Below are 15,717 nucleotides of genomic sequence, written 5' to 3' on the forward strand. Positions count from 1 at the left end.
TTATGCAAATTTTGATTAAAAACATACTGAGACTGAAGACTTCTTAGATTTGTAGATCAGGAAAACTGTAGAATGTAAGGTCTCCACATGGGACAGGAAGACCATGTTCCTTCCCATGCAAGAACAGTGAATGCAACCCTTTATACATATTTTTTTCACGAAGGTCCAGTAGATCTTTCCTTTTTTTTTTTTTTTTTTTTTTTTTTTTACATTTTTTTTTTTAATTTCCTGGGTTTTTTTTAACTGTTAAATTAGATTCTTCTTTTTTATGTAACTTAATTAGTTTTCTGTGTTTTTTTTTTTTTTTAAATAAACATATATATTTATATTAAAGTTGTTTACATGAAAATACCTGAAGGGTAAATGTACGCTGCGTTTTGTTTTTGACAGTATAAAAGTACCTCTGAAAGAATGTTATTTATATGCTGTGGGCAAGGTTGGGTGGTCTGTGGGGTCCCGTGCTGAGCTTTTAGTTTCACACCAGTGAAGTCTGTAGCCAGTGGCAGCTTTTAATGTGAACTAAATAAATTCTTGTCGACCTGTAGAGACCTTTCTAACTTTTACTTCTTTTCTCAACACTCCTGTTATTGTATGTATATCTTTTTTTTATTTTATTTATTTTTTTTGTGTGTAATTTTGTTTTATAGATAATTTGCCTTCTAGTTGCCCATATGGCTACAGGAAACTTATTTGAAACTTCCTGGTGTGATCATAATTATACAGCAGGGGCAGTAGTTAAAGTTTTTAGGAACTTTAAATTGCATGTAAACAAATGGGATTGTAGCTGAATTATGTCCTAGTCACTTTGTCCTTGGTGTGTTGAGTGATTGAGTTGAATGTATGCTTTTAAAAAGTAATATATTTCTTTAACCAAATAAAACCTTGTAACCTACTTACATGATTTTGTTCTCCAATTTTAGTACTATGGACTGCAAATATTGGAAAATGTCATCAAAACACGATGGAAAATTCTTCCTCGAAATCAGTGTGAAGGTAGGATTTTGTGTTATGCTCTTATCTCATAATCAGATGCATACTATAAGTATCTTATTATCTCCTCGTTTTAAGGAGACAATGTACTGGTTTGCTTATCCTTTGAATCTCCCTTTTCAGGTATAAAGAAATATGTTGTTGGGCTGATAATCAAGACGTCTTCAGATGCGACATGCGTTGAGGCAAGTGACCTTATTGCGAGTAAACTTGTTGGTTGTATAATTGGTAATTAGAATTCTAATGTTAATTCTAGTACTATCTATCTTCTAGAAGGAGAATGTGTACATTGGAAAATTGAACATGATTCTTGTACAGGTAAGGGATACTAAAATACCTTTTTTATGGAACTTTCTGTGGCTTTAAAGGCCTGTCACTGGGTTAGGGTTTCCAGTCACCGTGATGGGTTCTCTTTTTAAGAGATTTTCTTTGTTATGGGTGTGCAAACTAAAAGTTGAATTTCTGATGTAATTTCAGATACTGAAACAAGAATGGCCTAAGCATTGGCCTACATTCATTAGCGATATTGTAGGTGCCAGCAAAACTAGTGAAAGCCTCTGTCAGAACAATATGGTAATTCTGAAACTTCTGAGCGAAGAAGTTTTTGACTTCTCCAGTGGACAGATAACACAAGTCAAAGCCAAGCACTTAAAAGACAGGTAAATATTTCCTTTGCAGGCAACTTTGGTTTTAATACTGTCAATAATATGGTGAATGCTACAATTGAGCAAAATGGCCAAATCACCAAGTTTTCGGCACCCAATTTGAAAAGAAACTAATCCTATAGTCCTCCATGTTCCTAAAGTGGTATGAAAATGTCAGATATGCATCTGTGCCCTGAGGTGAGATAAAGTAGTTGGTGGCGGAAAATGGCAATGCAAACTGAACTGAAGGAAGTAGATTTTTCCCGCAGAAAACCAGCCCTCCTATGGCTTTGAAAACGGAAAATTTAAAAAAAAATCTGGCAAGGGGGAAACTGAAAGGAGAGATGTAAATTCTACGATGTAGAGAGTTTAACGCTGAAGTCGAGCTCTCCTGACCCATGAACGCCTCTTCCCACTGTGATTTAAATTCATGCACCAGACTTCAGGAGATCGATTAGTGATGTCTGGATCCAGGACTAATTTACAGTGAATGGGGCATGGAGAGCTTGACTTCAGTGTTTAACTTTATGCCTCTGACCTTTTATACAATCAAAAGGTTATCTAACCTTGTACTACATAAAACTGTTTTTTTTTTTTAATTTGCCATGTGACTTGAAACTTTTCTTTTACAGTATGTGTAATGAATTTTCAAAGATATTTCAACTCTGCCAGTTTGTTATGGTAAGTTTTCATGTGCCAAAAGACACCTTTTAGAGATACTCATGCTAACTTTTTTTTTGTCATACAGCTCACAATTCGGGAGATTGTGTGGTTTGTATGTATAATATAAAACTGGGAAAAGAGCAGCACTGTACAAAAAGGTTGTTTAAATGCCAAGCCCAGAACTTAAAGCAAACTCCTTCTACAGTATAACAAGAAGACAACAGCTGCGCTACCTGAATTCCAGAGTGCTGCCGTTTTCTTGTTATATGTATAATCTGTATGTTTGTTGCGATATATCTATGTTAATGTTTGCCGCTGAATTGCAGTGTTATATTATGATTTTTTTTTTTTTTCCCCTTGATAGGAAAATTCTCAAAACGCACCACTTGTTCATGCTACCTTGGAAACTCTTCTCCGCTTTCTTAACTGGATACCACTTGGTTATATCTTTGAGACCAAGCTGATCAGCACGTTAATATATAAGGTACAGTATGGAGGGTTTACTATGCCCGAATAACAAAGAGTTTGTGTACAAGCTCTGTGCTCATGTGAGATTTTTATTTTTCAGTTTCTAAATGTTCCAATGTTCAGAAATGTATCGTTAAAGTGTCTGACTGAAATCGCTGGAGTCAGTGTGAGCCAATATGAAGAACAGTTTGTGACTCTCTTCACACTTACAATGATGCAGCTTAAGCAGGTGAGAAGACTTTAATTTTTACCTCAAAGATTTTTTTTTAATTTTTTTTTTATTCTTCAGACTAGTCACTGACTCTCTTTTTCTCTGTGATAATAGATGTTGCCATTAAACACAAATATCCGTCTAGCTTACGCCAATGGAAAAGATGATGAGCAGAACTTCATTCAGAACCTCAGCTTATTCCTGTGTACTTTTCTTAAAGAGCACGGTCAACTCATAGAGAAGAGACTCAACTTGAGAGAGACTCTGATGGAGGTTGGTTTACATCTCCATGTCAATGCAATGACTATCACATTGTATAAATAATCTAAATAGGATTTACATTTTTCTTTTATGATTTCCAGGCTCTCCATTACATGTTGCTAGTGTCTGAAGTAGAAGAAACTGAGATCTTTAAAATATGTCTTGAATACTGGAACCATCTGGCTGCAGAATTGTACAGAGAGAGTCCATTTTCGACTTCAACATCGCCACTCCTTTCGGGGAGTCAACATTTTGATGTCCCACCACGAAGACAGCTATATTTGCCAGTTTTGTCCAAGGTAATATTCATTCTTTTTATTCCTGCTTATTTACATGGGTTAGGCTTTTTAACTTCTGGAATAATGAGCAAGCAGGTTCATGGCTGTGTACAAGCAGGTCTCTCCTGGGCAGTCTAAATGCCCCCCCATGCCCTCATCCCCCCTGCTTATGAATTGTAATCTCTCGCAGTGGGATGGGTATTTGACCTATATTGTGTCCTTTTGCAATTAAACAAAAACATACATTTTTCTTCAGTGATTTTCTCCCCACTTCAGTGATATAATCTTCCCCTTTGCCTTGTATGAATTTGGACACAGATTTATTTATTCATCTGGGATTTGTTCATTGTTGTTCTGTTATTTTCTCTCTAGGTGCGTTTGTTGATGGTTAGTAGAATGGCTAAACCAGAGGAAGTTCTTGTTGTAGAGAATGATCAGGGTGAAGTTGTACGAGAATTCATGAAGGACACAGATTCAATCAACCTGTATAAGAATATGAGGGAAACATTAGGTAAATATGTTCTGTTGAAGCTGTGTTCTGTAAAATGGCTACTTTCCTAAGACCTTTTCTAAATATTACATTTCCTTATGTTCAATTTACATGAATCAGGAATTTGAAGTCTCCATCTTATAAATGGTTTTTCTTTTCCATATGCAGTGCCTAGTTCCACATGTATTCATGTTGTGTATAAGACGTTATCCTGACTGCAGCCTGCATAATCTCCCCCTGCCAGTGTTATTTTACAATTGGTTGTCCTTCACTGTGCCATTGTGTGTGCTCATGTTAGTAGGAGTTGTTTCTGCTGTCCATTGAAATGTTTTTTCTTTTCAGTATACCTCACACATCTGGATTATGCAGACACTGAAAGAATTATGACAGAGAAATTGCACAATCAAGTGAATGGATCAGAATGGTCATGGAAAAATCTGAATACCTTGTGTTGGGCCATTGGTTCTATTAGTGGAGCCATGCATGAAGAGGATGAGAAGAGGTTTCTTGTTACTGTTATAAAGGTATATTCTACTGAAACCTGTTGGCTCTTTGCCTTATTTTTAATTTTTCTCCAATGCCAGCGGTATGCTCGTGCACCCATTTTCTTTCTACAGTAAAGGTATTGTGCTTGGGGGCACTGGACATCTCTGAAAGAAAATTGGTTCACTAATCTCCAGTGCCCTGATCATGGTTCACAAATAATCTAATTTCGTTACAGCCAAAAACTTCTCTCTAAAATTAGTTTTAGAAAAACAGGATGGGTATGCATGGAAAGCTCATAATGTGTCCTATATAATTTTGTTTCCTCGTGGGGCTGATGTGTTCTAGTACCCATCATAGGCCAGCTTTGTGCTTTAAATGCCCATGACTTGAAACATTTGCTTCATAGTTGTCTAAACCACATAGGTGACAATCTATGACTTCAACATTTTAAGGAGTTGGAGGGAGAGCGCGCAGTCAAGCATCAATTCTCAGACTTAATCATTCAGCATCAACTACTCGCTCAATTAAGACAGTGTCTGGTGTAGAATGGCACACTTTGTTTTTTTCCCCCCCTGTTTTATGTACTTCATTTTTTTATTTTTTTTCTTGTAGGATCTGCTTGGACTATGTGAGCAAAAGCGTGGGAAGGACAATAAAGCCATAATTGCATCCAATATAATGTATATTGTTGGACAATATCCCAGATTTTTAAGAGCCCACTGGAAATTTCTGAAGACGGTCGTAAACAAGCTGTTTGAGTTTATGCACGGTATGAAATGAATATTATGTTTAATCTGGCAATGCAATGTCTGAAATGATGACGTATGGACTCATTTGTAACAATTCTTTTCAGAGACCCATGATGGTGTGCAGGACATGGCGTGTGACACCTTTATTAAGATCGCTCAGAAATGCCGCAGACATTTTGTTCAGGTGCAAGTCGGAGAAGTGATGCCTTTCATAGATGAAATTTTAAACAATATAAATACCATAATTTGTGACCTTCAGCCACAACAGGTACATTTTTATATTCTTTTTATAGTGACTTACTATTACCATTACCTGAAAGATTTTATAGCAACTAATTTGCACTCTTAAAGGACAACTACCACCAGGATTGTAAACCCAGCATAATAGGGGTGTGCCTCCTCTGGTAGGATCTGCTTTTAGCTTGGCTTCTTATGCACTGGTTTTTACAAGAGAAGGCAAACCCATTTGCATATTTAAGGACTCATTTGCATAATTTTGCAGGGGTTTTTTTTACACTATGAAAAACATGGCCGTAGGAAGCTTGATGAGTAGCAGATCGTAGCACAGGGGGCAAACGGCAATATGTCTGCTTGCCTGGCTTAAAAGTCCTTTTATCTGTGAACCATTTTGACCATACAAAAGTGTGGGCATTCTTGGACTGCAGTCTTAGAGATCTGTGTAACTAGCCTTTTGTATTGGCAGCAGCAGAACTGTGATTGCTGCATCTATATTCCAGTATCGTATGATATCTGGGGCACTATTGTGTGAGATCTCTGCACCACAGTTCTACAAATCTTGATAAATTTTATGATCCAAATGCATTTTAGTCCTGATGGTGCTATTGTTAAACAGATCTCTCGGGCTGCTACCGATCTACATCTTTTTATGTTCAAAACTGCTGACAGATTCCCGTTACTTGGACCTGCTTCTTCATCCAAACAGGAGGTTTCCTGTGGGTTTGTAATGCATAAGTTTTTTTGGGGTTTTTTTGTAATCTAGATCTATCCAAACCCTCTTAAATAGAATTATAATTTTTAAACTCCTGCTAAATCTTTTGATTTTAAAGATGTTTAAATATATGACAAGAGTCCTTTGATCCCGTATTTGTGAGAAGTACTAGACTTTGGTTGGGAAAAATGTTTAATGTGCAAAGGTACCTATTAAGACAAAGTGGAAATGCAAATAGTTACTTGGCAGAGCAGGTGTCCATGACTGAAGGAAGAACCGTTGCCTTCATGAACAAATCGCACAAAACCATCATACCTCTGACACGCTCCTACTCCCAACACCTTCTTTTTTCTCTTTATACATAAGTCTTACATGGACTGTTACTGTTCAGCTATTTGCTCCACAGTGTGTGAACACGAGCAGCACTTCGCCCAGAGAAAGTAACTATTAAACCATATTTATAAATGGTAATTTAATTTAATTTTTTTTCCCCAGGTTCACACCTTTTATGAAGCGGTTGGGTATATGATCGGCGCTCAGACAGATCAGCCGGTGCAAGAACATTTGATAGAAAAATATATGTTGCTTCCAAATCAAGTATGGGACAGTATTATTCAACAAGCCACAAAGGTAAGTAACCTACAAAAAAAATAAAAAATCATCTAAGTGATTCTCTCATTGAACTGAAATTGAGCTATTTCATGGTACAAATTTAAAATGTGTTTTGTTTTTGTTTTTGTTTTTTTTGTTTAAACAGAACGTTGATATCTTAAAAGATCCGGAGACTGTGAAACAACTCGGCAGTATATTAAAGACCAATGTCAGGGCATGTAAAGCAGTCGGTCATCCTTTTGTCATTCAGCTGGGAAGGATTTACTTGGATATGTTAAATGTGTATAAGTGCCTCAGTGAAAATATTTCTGCAGCTATTCAGGCAAATGGTAATTCACACATTTTCACTCTATGGTTGGGGGTGGCTGTTCATTTAGGCAGTAATTTTTCTGGGTGGATGGAGCTCAACTTTTGCTGTAGGTTTGTTCAGTTACAGATCTAATCCTTTATTCTGCTGATGTAAATTGATAGAGGTTAGCAGGTGCCATATCCCTATCGCTCCCTATATCTCACAGGTAAATGACAGGAGTGCAATGCCCCTGCAGAGATAATCATTGGCTTTATTTGTTGCAGGTGAAATGGTCACTAAGCAACCTTTGATACGAAGTATGAGGACAGTTAAGAAGGAAACGTTAAAACTGATTTCCGGCTGGGTGAGCAGGTCGAATGATCCCCAAATGGTAAGTACCAAATGAAGTCTGAACTTTGGATCTTATTGTTGCTGAGCAAAAATTCTCTAAAGCTTCATACACTGCTCAAACACGGGCGGAGGTATCGGTCCAGTTGCTGGGTTGTTGCGCTCCTAGGGCCCCCTCCATGTTTTCTGATGTACTCGCCTGTCTCCTGGTAGCGCCTACAGCCTCCGGACACTACGAAACAGACATGGCAAACCACCTGGCCACAGCTCGCATTTATGTGCCATCCAGGATGAGCTGCACTACCTGAGCCACTTGTGTGGGTTGCTGAAGGGAGGTCATACAGGCACGTGGAGGCCACACACAATGCTGAACCTCATTTTGTCTTGTTTTAAAGACACTTCATCAATGTTGGATCAGCCTGTGGTGTGTTTTTCCACTTTAATTTTCTGGGTGACTCCAAATCCAGGCCTCCATTGGTTAATAAATTTGATTTTCCATTGATTCATTTTTTTTTTTTTTTTTTTTTTTTGCAATTTTGTTGTCGGCAAATTTAACTTTGCACAGAACAAAGTATTCAATGAGACTACTTCATTCATTTAGATCTAGGATGTATTAGCCTGTATTCACACTGCCGTATGGCAATGGGTGAATGGCGCCCTATGGGCGCAGTACGGTGCGGCTCCGTACCCCGTGAAAAGATCGACCGTGTCCGATCTTTTCTCTGCATGCGGCGTTGTGCGCCATGTTCCTCTGTGGAGAGGGGCGGGAGTGAGCAGCGCTCACCACTTCTTCCTGGCGCCACCGTACTACTGTACAGTGGGCAATGTGAATGTAGCCTTATTTCAGTGTTTTGAGCAATGTATGTTTAGGTCAGGTCGCATGCAGTTTGGATCCTCTTTTCTGCAGTGGATTTAACAATCCATAGGCCTTCGGGGAGGGGGGATTCGTGTTTCTCCATTTCAATTCTTTGGTTTTTCAGTGGACCAGCTAGGAGACGATGTGAAAATTTTTAAATATTTTTATTATATTGCTTTCTAATTTTTATTCTTTTCCTTTTTGTCCCAAGGTTGCAGAAAACTTTGTCCCACCTCTGTTAGATGCAGTTCTTATTGACTACCAGAGAAATGTTCCTGCTGCCAGGGAGCCTGAAGTACTTAGCACAATGGCCACTATTGTAAACAAGCTTGGAGGCCATATAACAGCTGAAATACCTCAAATATTTGATGCAGTGTTTGAATGCACACTAAATATGATAAACAAGGTTTGTTTGGTTTTTTTAAACTTTTTTTAGGCTTGATTCAACCCTCTTAAAGAGAATTATGTTAAGCTATTCACGCTATTAAGTCATCTATTGTCAAGTATTTAAACATCTATGTTTTTGATGCCACCGTGTTTCTGTGTGCAGTAGACTCTAAGGGAGCTTTATCAGTGCTTCTACACCAGTTTTTGCATGTAGAAGCACTGATATAATTGCAATTTTTTTTGCGCAGTACAAGAAATTGTAATTATTCTGGCAAGGTAGATGGGCATGTGGTGTGTCTGCATAATTTTTAAAAATCTGCAAACAATTACCGGTGATGTGGTGTAGTACCTTACACTTAAATAAACATTAAACTTCTAATATGATGGCTGTGTCTGGTACTACTGCTCGGACACTTCAAAATGTACTAAGTTATGCCTAGTCCAGGTGGGGGAAAAAAACTAATATCCATTTTGTGTTTTGTCCAGGACTTTGAGGAATATCCAGATCACAGGACAAACTTTTTCTTGCTCTTACAAGCTGTAAATTCGCACTGTTTCCCTGCATTCTTGGCCATTCCTCCCGCACAGTTTAAACTGGTTTTGGACTCTATAATTTGGGCGTTTAAACACACAATGAGAAATGTTGCAGATACAGGTAAGTAAAGCAAAAACTAGTTATATAGGAAGTAACAATCATCAGTTTAGTCTTCTACAATAACCTCTAACTCCCCACCTTGTCTTGTATGTTTTTTTAAAAACTGGTATTAATAAAAGTTAACCTCTTAATGGCATTATGACATACATGCGCATCATAATCATTAAGTATATATGAAGAGGGATCCCCAATACATGGTGAGTGTTGGCTGCATAATGCCTCAAGCGCCCATCACTGCCAGCACCGATTGCAAGTGTTAACCATGGACAGCCATGATCCGTTCCCATGGTAGCCTGGAGTCTATTTGAGACTCTAGAACTTCTCTCAGCAGCATCTATGCATAGCAAATTCTCCATATACAGCAATGCTATACTATGGTAGGGTCGGTCAGGCCCCCTTAGGGTATTATATAAAAATGCAAATACAATCTTTAACATATATCACTGCATTCAAAAAAACTACTGATCTATTAACTGCTGGGAATAATCGTTTTTAGATGTTAACACTTTTATGTTATTTTCAAAACGCCACTTTTTTGCCATTTATAGAAAAATATAAATTTAATAGTGATCAAGAGGTTATGAAGTCCCCCCTCCCTCATAAAGCTTTGTAAACTAGAGGAGAAAAAATTATGAATTAAAGACCGGGAGTGAAAAAAACTCAAAAGCAAAAATGGTCTCATTCTTCGCATTAATATAGCTGATTAAAAGCTGTATGGTATTGTAGCTTATTTGATATCATTGTCCATTTCCAGGTTTACAAATCCTTTACACCTTACTGCAAAATGTTGCTCAGGAGGAAGCTGCTGCACAGAGTTTCTATCAGACATACTTCTGTGATATATTACAGCACATCTTCTCTGTCGTAACGGATACCTCTCATACAGCTGGTAAGTTTCTAAGAATTGCTATTTACCTTAAGGAGTTACTTTTGTCTTGGGTTTAGGTTTTTTATTTTTAAATTCTTACAACCCCTATCTGTTGGGGTTATATATTATTATGCATCTAGACCTGAAAAGTTGTGTAATAAAGAAAGCTCAATGCTATTAGACACCTGTTGCTGTATTTTCATGCACCGTACTGTTGAATTTAATATTTTATAGGTTTAACAATGCATGCTTCAATCCTGGCATACATGTTCAACTTGGTAGAAGAAGGAAAGATAAACGCACCATTGAATCCTGCAACTCCATCAAATAACCAGATATTTATTCAGGAATATGTGGCCAATCTTCTAAAATCTGCATTTCCACATCTGCAAGAGTAAGTTGTGTTAAATATGTACAGTATATTAATACCTGAGCCGCTTCAGGGATTTCCACCAAAATGTCTCATCTCATCCAACGAGAACACATTTTAGAGGAGCAAATTTGTCTTGCTGATCTTCAGCCATTTACCTAGTGGGGGGGGGCTTGCAAACTATGGACTGAATTTTATAAAAGAGGAGAAAAGAAGGCATAAATAAACTGTCAAAGCAATAAAAACTCAACTCATTATACTGTTTTTTATCTTTCCTCCTTTTAGTGCACAAGTTAAACTTTTTGTGACTGGCCTCTTCAGTTTAAATCAGGATATTCCTGCATTTAAAGAACATCTTAGGGACTTTCTTGTACAGATTAAGGTAAGTGCATAATGACTATGCAGACACCTTGTTAATTGTAGTTTGTGGTTCTGATTCCTCTTCATTTAGCATAGCAATAAAGGAAATCTGCCATCAAAATTAATCCTGATAAACCAAGGACTCTTAATCATAGATCCAGGCAACTGTGACTTTGATAATCTTCCTATATATGTTATCCATAGTCCACTTCCTCCAACTCATGCTGATGAGTCAAAGGGCTCTGGGGGCATAAATAGAGGATCTGCATGCTGCACAGATCATCAAGCTCTTACACTGCAGGAGCATCTCTCCCACCCCACTGCTTGCTAAACTCTCCTCTTCTGCTGGGTGAGTGCATCATGGGGGAGGAGTACTGATGGAGGATGACAGTGTAACATCCAGTGAAGCTACAGCACAGAAGGCCCCCTGATAACCTACCACAGAGCCCTTCCGGTTCATTAGCATAAAGTTGATTTTTGAACAATGGAAGCTATGGATTAAAAAAGAGTCAGTGGCTTGATTTATGAGTAAGTGCCCCTGGTCAATCCATGCTTGGGTTTTAATTGTCAGATTTCTTAAGTGATGTGTGTAGGTATTAAGGGAATGAGAGATTCCTACGTTTTGGCGTTCATGAGCTGTTTCTTTGTGCTTTCTTACACAGGAATATGCTGGGGAAGACACTTCAGACCTTTTTCTGGAAGAAAGGGAAACATCCCTCCGGCAAGCCCAAGAAGAGAAACACAGAATACAGATGTCAGTTCCTGGCATTCTTAACCCACATGAGATTCCTGAAGAAATGTGTGATTAGTTTTTAGAAGCCAAGTTATGCCGTTACTTTCCCTCCTCCCGCTGAACATCAGTTTTGTTCAGGAAAACATCACTTTGATTCTTGTTGACCAAAATGATGCCAATTTGTAAATTATGTCACCTAGTGGCCCTTTTTTCTTATTATGCGTTTTTTGTATAACAGATTTTCTGTGAATTATCCTTCCATTGTTTAAAGCTTTGGTCATCTTTAGGTTTGCATGACATAAAGAATTAAGGCTTTTTTTTATATATAAAAAAAAACTACTCCCCCCTGTTTTGTGGCTGTGGGGTCAAGGGCGGTCAGATTTATTTAATTACAAGTTTATTGCTGCAAAAAAGTTTCCTCAACCCCCCTCCCCCTATAGAAGATCCATATTTTTGATTAATTTTTCTCTGTAGTGGGTATTGCAGCATAGGAGGATTGTCAATGGAATCAAACCCCACCACGGGACATGAGTAAGGCATTGCCTGCGCTCACCCAAAAAGTAACAGGATTAGTTTGAGTTAAAGTGGGTTTGACTAAATACATCAAATCGGATAAACTTTTGCAGCAAGATCATGTGCATATCATCCCATTGTAAAGCAACTTCGGAAAGTATGGGAACACAGTACAGTTAGTTATTTTTACACTTTTTTTGTTTTTGTGTGTGTGCTGTCGCTTTGTCGACAACAGCTTTTTGTTTTCCTCAATGAGGAGTGTTGCTCATTTGTGAGCCTTCATTAACGAGAAGTGAAATGGTTAAAAAAAAAATATTTATCCTGTTAGAATAGGCTTGCATCTTTTTAACAACTCATAAAAAAAAAAAAAAACCTCTGGCTTTTGAGATGACTTGTACTAATTTACATTGTTTACCATGCTGTAGTGCTTTAAGAACACTACTACTTAAAAAGCAAAATAAACTTGGTTTACATTTATTTCTCTGGCTTCTAAAAAAAAAAGTGGTTTTACAGGAGACCGAGAAATACTGTAGTCGGTGTTCACTTCACCTTTGCAGTTTTGACAGTTGTAATTGAATTTGTTTCATGAAATTATACCATCTTTCCAGTGAAATCTCTTTAGTCTAGCGCCTCTTCTTGAATGTCTGTGAAATTACATTCCACCAGGTGTCATTTTACAAGACGGGTGCAGGAACCTGAACAGTTTTAGAAATTAAAATATTCACTGTCCTATCTGCAGAATACAAGTGTATCCAGTTGTTTATTTAAAGTGTAACTAGTGTATCTGAAGCCTTCTGAGGTCCCTCTACTTCAGACCGATAAGGAGGCAAATGATTAACACTTTCTATACCTAAAGCACATGTCCTTTGATTATTCTGATCTCTGAGAAGATTGGACACTTAATCAGGTACTTTATCAGCTGTTTGTGCAAGTCAGATTTCTGTCCTTTACCTACCAAACTGCTTAAATTAGGAAGAAATAAAGAGGAGAAAAAAAACACAGGAACCTATTTCTAAAATTTTATTGCACAGTTTTTATTTTTATTATTTTTTATTTAAAGGACATCTACCACCAGGATGAAGGATTGTAAACCAAGCACACAGTGTGTCCCCTCTGGCAGGATCTGCTCTTCTTTTAACTTCTTCCGCCCATGTTTTGACAGAAAAAAAGGCTTTTAAATTTATGCAAATGAGCCCAAGGGGCTCCAAGCTCCATTCACCCCTATGGAGCCCCTCGGGCTCATTTGCATAATTTTAAAAGTCCATTTTTTTTCCCCCCATAAAACCCAGGGTATAAGTGGATCCTGCCTGAGTGGGCAGACAACAGCATGTAAGTGTGCTTGGTTTACAATTCTTGAGCCTGATGGTAGATATCCTTTAAACTATTTTTCCAAGTTTTCAATATCCTAGAATCTTATTATATTTAGAATAAATTCTCATGGTTCTACGTCAAGCAATATTTCCCAAGTTGAGACCACATGTAGATAGAGGTGTGTTTTTGTTTTTTTGTTTTTTAAAGTAGGGCCTGTAGCCTAAATTACATCATTTGTAGCTTGTATAGAACATGAAGTGATCCTTTGTGTTGGAGATGTATTTTGAGATCCAGTACAAATGCAGTCATTATCCAGCCTTGCTCTAACATGATGGTAGTTCACACTTTACACTTTTATATATACACATACATCAAGTTGTTTTCAGAAAATGCTGACACTAGTTTATCTACTTAAATCTTTAAAGGAAATCTACTATCAAAATTTAAGTAGATAAACTAGTGTCAGCATTTTCTGAAAACAACTTTTAAAGATATGCAAATGAGCCGTGTTTTTCTCCTGCCCTAATCCCACCCCTCTTCTTACACTCCATCTGCTTCATCCAAATCTTGTATGGTGGATTCAACAATACACTGCATCAGATACGCTCCTTAACCCTTTAACGAACCGTCACGTAATAACGCGTCACGGGCTGACTGCGGGTGCATGGAGAGGGTTAACAGGCTGAGCCCTCTACATAGCCGGTAAGTCTTTGCTGCATATTTCAGTCTTTCCCTAGAACTGGTTTAAATATAAATAAACAGTAAAAATCACAAACACATGTTTGTATCATCGCATCCAGAAATGCCCATTCCATCAAAATATAATAGTTTTAAACGGTGTTTAACCCTGTAACGGAAAATGGCATTTTTTTTGCCATTTTGAAAAATTATAAAAAATAAAAGTGCTCAAAAGGTCCTACAGTCCTAAAAAATGGTAGACTTGAAAATGGAAAAAAAATGACACCACCCACAGCTCCGTTCACCAAAGTATGAAAAAGTTATCAGCACTAGATGATAAAAATAAGAAAAAAAAATGTGTGCAGGGAGTTTTAATTTTTGCAAATGTATGAAAACATTGTAACACCTATACAAATTTTGTATCTCCATAATCGCACCAACCCAGAGCATAAAGAATTTTTTTTTCTCTGCTTCCCAGTACACGGCATGAAATAATCAATACTATTACTATGAAGTTGAATTTGTTACACAGGCTGGCACAGAGCTCTTTGCGTGTATAAATAAATAAAATTACATTTTTGATTGTGGGGAGTGGAAAACATCAAAATGGGAAAAAAAAGGCTAGGTATTTAAAGCCAGAGACTTGGATGAAGCGGATGCAATGTAATAGCTTAGTGGGGCACTGGTGATTACCTCCTTCAGAACCCCATCTCCCTGAAGCAATGTCTCCCTTTGCATATTTTTTTTTAACTAGTGTAGGCTTTTCTTGAAACCCTTGCATTGTGTAGAGGCTTATCCTAAAAAAAAAAAAAAATATGCAGCCTGCAAATGAGAAGCAATGTCCTACACATATACGCAACTATAAGCTGACCCAAGTATAAACTGAGGCCCCTAATTTTACCACCAAAAACTGAGAAAATCTGTTTACTCGAGTATAAGCTGAAGGTGGTATATGCATTGGTCTCAGGTCCCTTCAGTATACAGCGCACACAGATTACGCAGCACTACACAGTTTGCTAAATCAGTCCCTGTCCCCAATGGGGCTCACAATCTAATCAGCCTAGCAGTATGTTATGTTAAAAGTATATAGCCAGCACAGTGTAGTATATAGGGAGCCCCCAGTTTTCCCAGCACATTAACTTGCATATACGCCTTCAGGCGGTACCCAATGCTCAGAGTGGCTCCTCTTCTCTCAGCCAGCAGAAATGCGGTCTGCTGGTAGGTGCACACTATGACATAATCAGAGTTGACACCGCTCATAGTGTGCGCTGGCCGGGAGAGTGCATGGCTGCGCCTCTGCCGGCTAATCGAGCACAGAGAAGAGCCACACGGAGCATTGGGGGCGCCGGAAGGCGAGTATGCAAGTTTATTATTATGTTTTTAATAGACTCGTGTATAAGCCAACATGGGGTTTTTCAGCACATGTTTTGTGCTGAAAAACTCGGCTTATACATGAGTATATACAGTACTCAAATACAGTGCTGTTTGTATACTTAACGTCTATCAGTCTTCTGAAAGGCTGACAATCTGGGTGAAATGTTGAGTGCA

General features: G+C 37.9%; 1 protein-coding gene across 2 annotated transcripts in view; it reads left to right on the plus strand.

Annotated features, from left to right (window-relative positions):
* The window catches only part of XPO1 (exportin 1), a 35,531-nt gene extending 22,738 nt beyond the window's left edge, over nucleotides 1-12,793 (plus strand). For both annotated transcript variants that reach the window (XM_072140563.1, XM_072140564.1), the window contains 22 exons: nucleotides 921-993; nucleotides 1,114-1,175; nucleotides 1,264-1,308; nucleotides 1,468-1,649; nucleotides 2,267-2,315; nucleotides 2,662-2,781; nucleotides 2,866-2,994; nucleotides 3,091-3,249; nucleotides 3,339-3,536; nucleotides 3,888-4,026; nucleotides 4,348-4,529; nucleotides 5,104-5,260; nucleotides 5,345-5,508; nucleotides 6,685-6,819; nucleotides 6,947-7,130; nucleotides 7,375-7,481; nucleotides 8,506-8,700; nucleotides 9,168-9,336; nucleotides 10,091-10,225; nucleotides 10,439-10,598; nucleotides 10,860-10,956; nucleotides 11,597-12,793. In XM_072140563.1, coding sequence (XP_071996664.1) covers nucleotides 921-993; nucleotides 1,114-1,175; nucleotides 1,264-1,308; nucleotides 1,468-1,649; nucleotides 2,267-2,315; nucleotides 2,662-2,781; nucleotides 2,866-2,994; nucleotides 3,091-3,249; nucleotides 3,339-3,536; nucleotides 3,888-4,026; nucleotides 4,348-4,529; nucleotides 5,104-5,260; nucleotides 5,345-5,508; nucleotides 6,685-6,819; nucleotides 6,947-7,130; nucleotides 7,375-7,481; nucleotides 8,506-8,700; nucleotides 9,168-9,336; nucleotides 10,091-10,225; nucleotides 10,439-10,598; nucleotides 10,860-10,956; nucleotides 11,597-11,743 — 2,988 coding nt within the window. In that variant the 3' untranslated portion in view covers nucleotides 11,744-12,793. The remainder of the gene's footprint in view (nucleotides 1-920; nucleotides 994-1,113; nucleotides 1,176-1,263; nucleotides 1,309-1,467; nucleotides 1,650-2,266; nucleotides 2,316-2,661; nucleotides 2,782-2,865; nucleotides 2,995-3,090; nucleotides 3,250-3,338; nucleotides 3,537-3,887; nucleotides 4,027-4,347; nucleotides 4,530-5,103; nucleotides 5,261-5,344; nucleotides 5,509-6,684; nucleotides 6,820-6,946; nucleotides 7,131-7,374; nucleotides 7,482-8,505; nucleotides 8,701-9,167; nucleotides 9,337-10,090; nucleotides 10,226-10,438; nucleotides 10,599-10,859; nucleotides 10,957-11,596) is intronic.
* The last annotated feature ends 2,924 nt before the right edge of the window (nucleotides 12,794-15,717 follow it).

Source organism: Engystomops pustulosus, chromosome 3 (genome assembly GCF_040894005.1).
Source record: "Engystomops pustulosus chromosome 3, aEngPut4.maternal, whole genome shotgun sequence".
In the NCBI taxonomy this organism is placed as follows: Eukaryota; Metazoa; Chordata; class Amphibia; order Anura; family Leptodactylidae; genus Engystomops; species Engystomops pustulosus.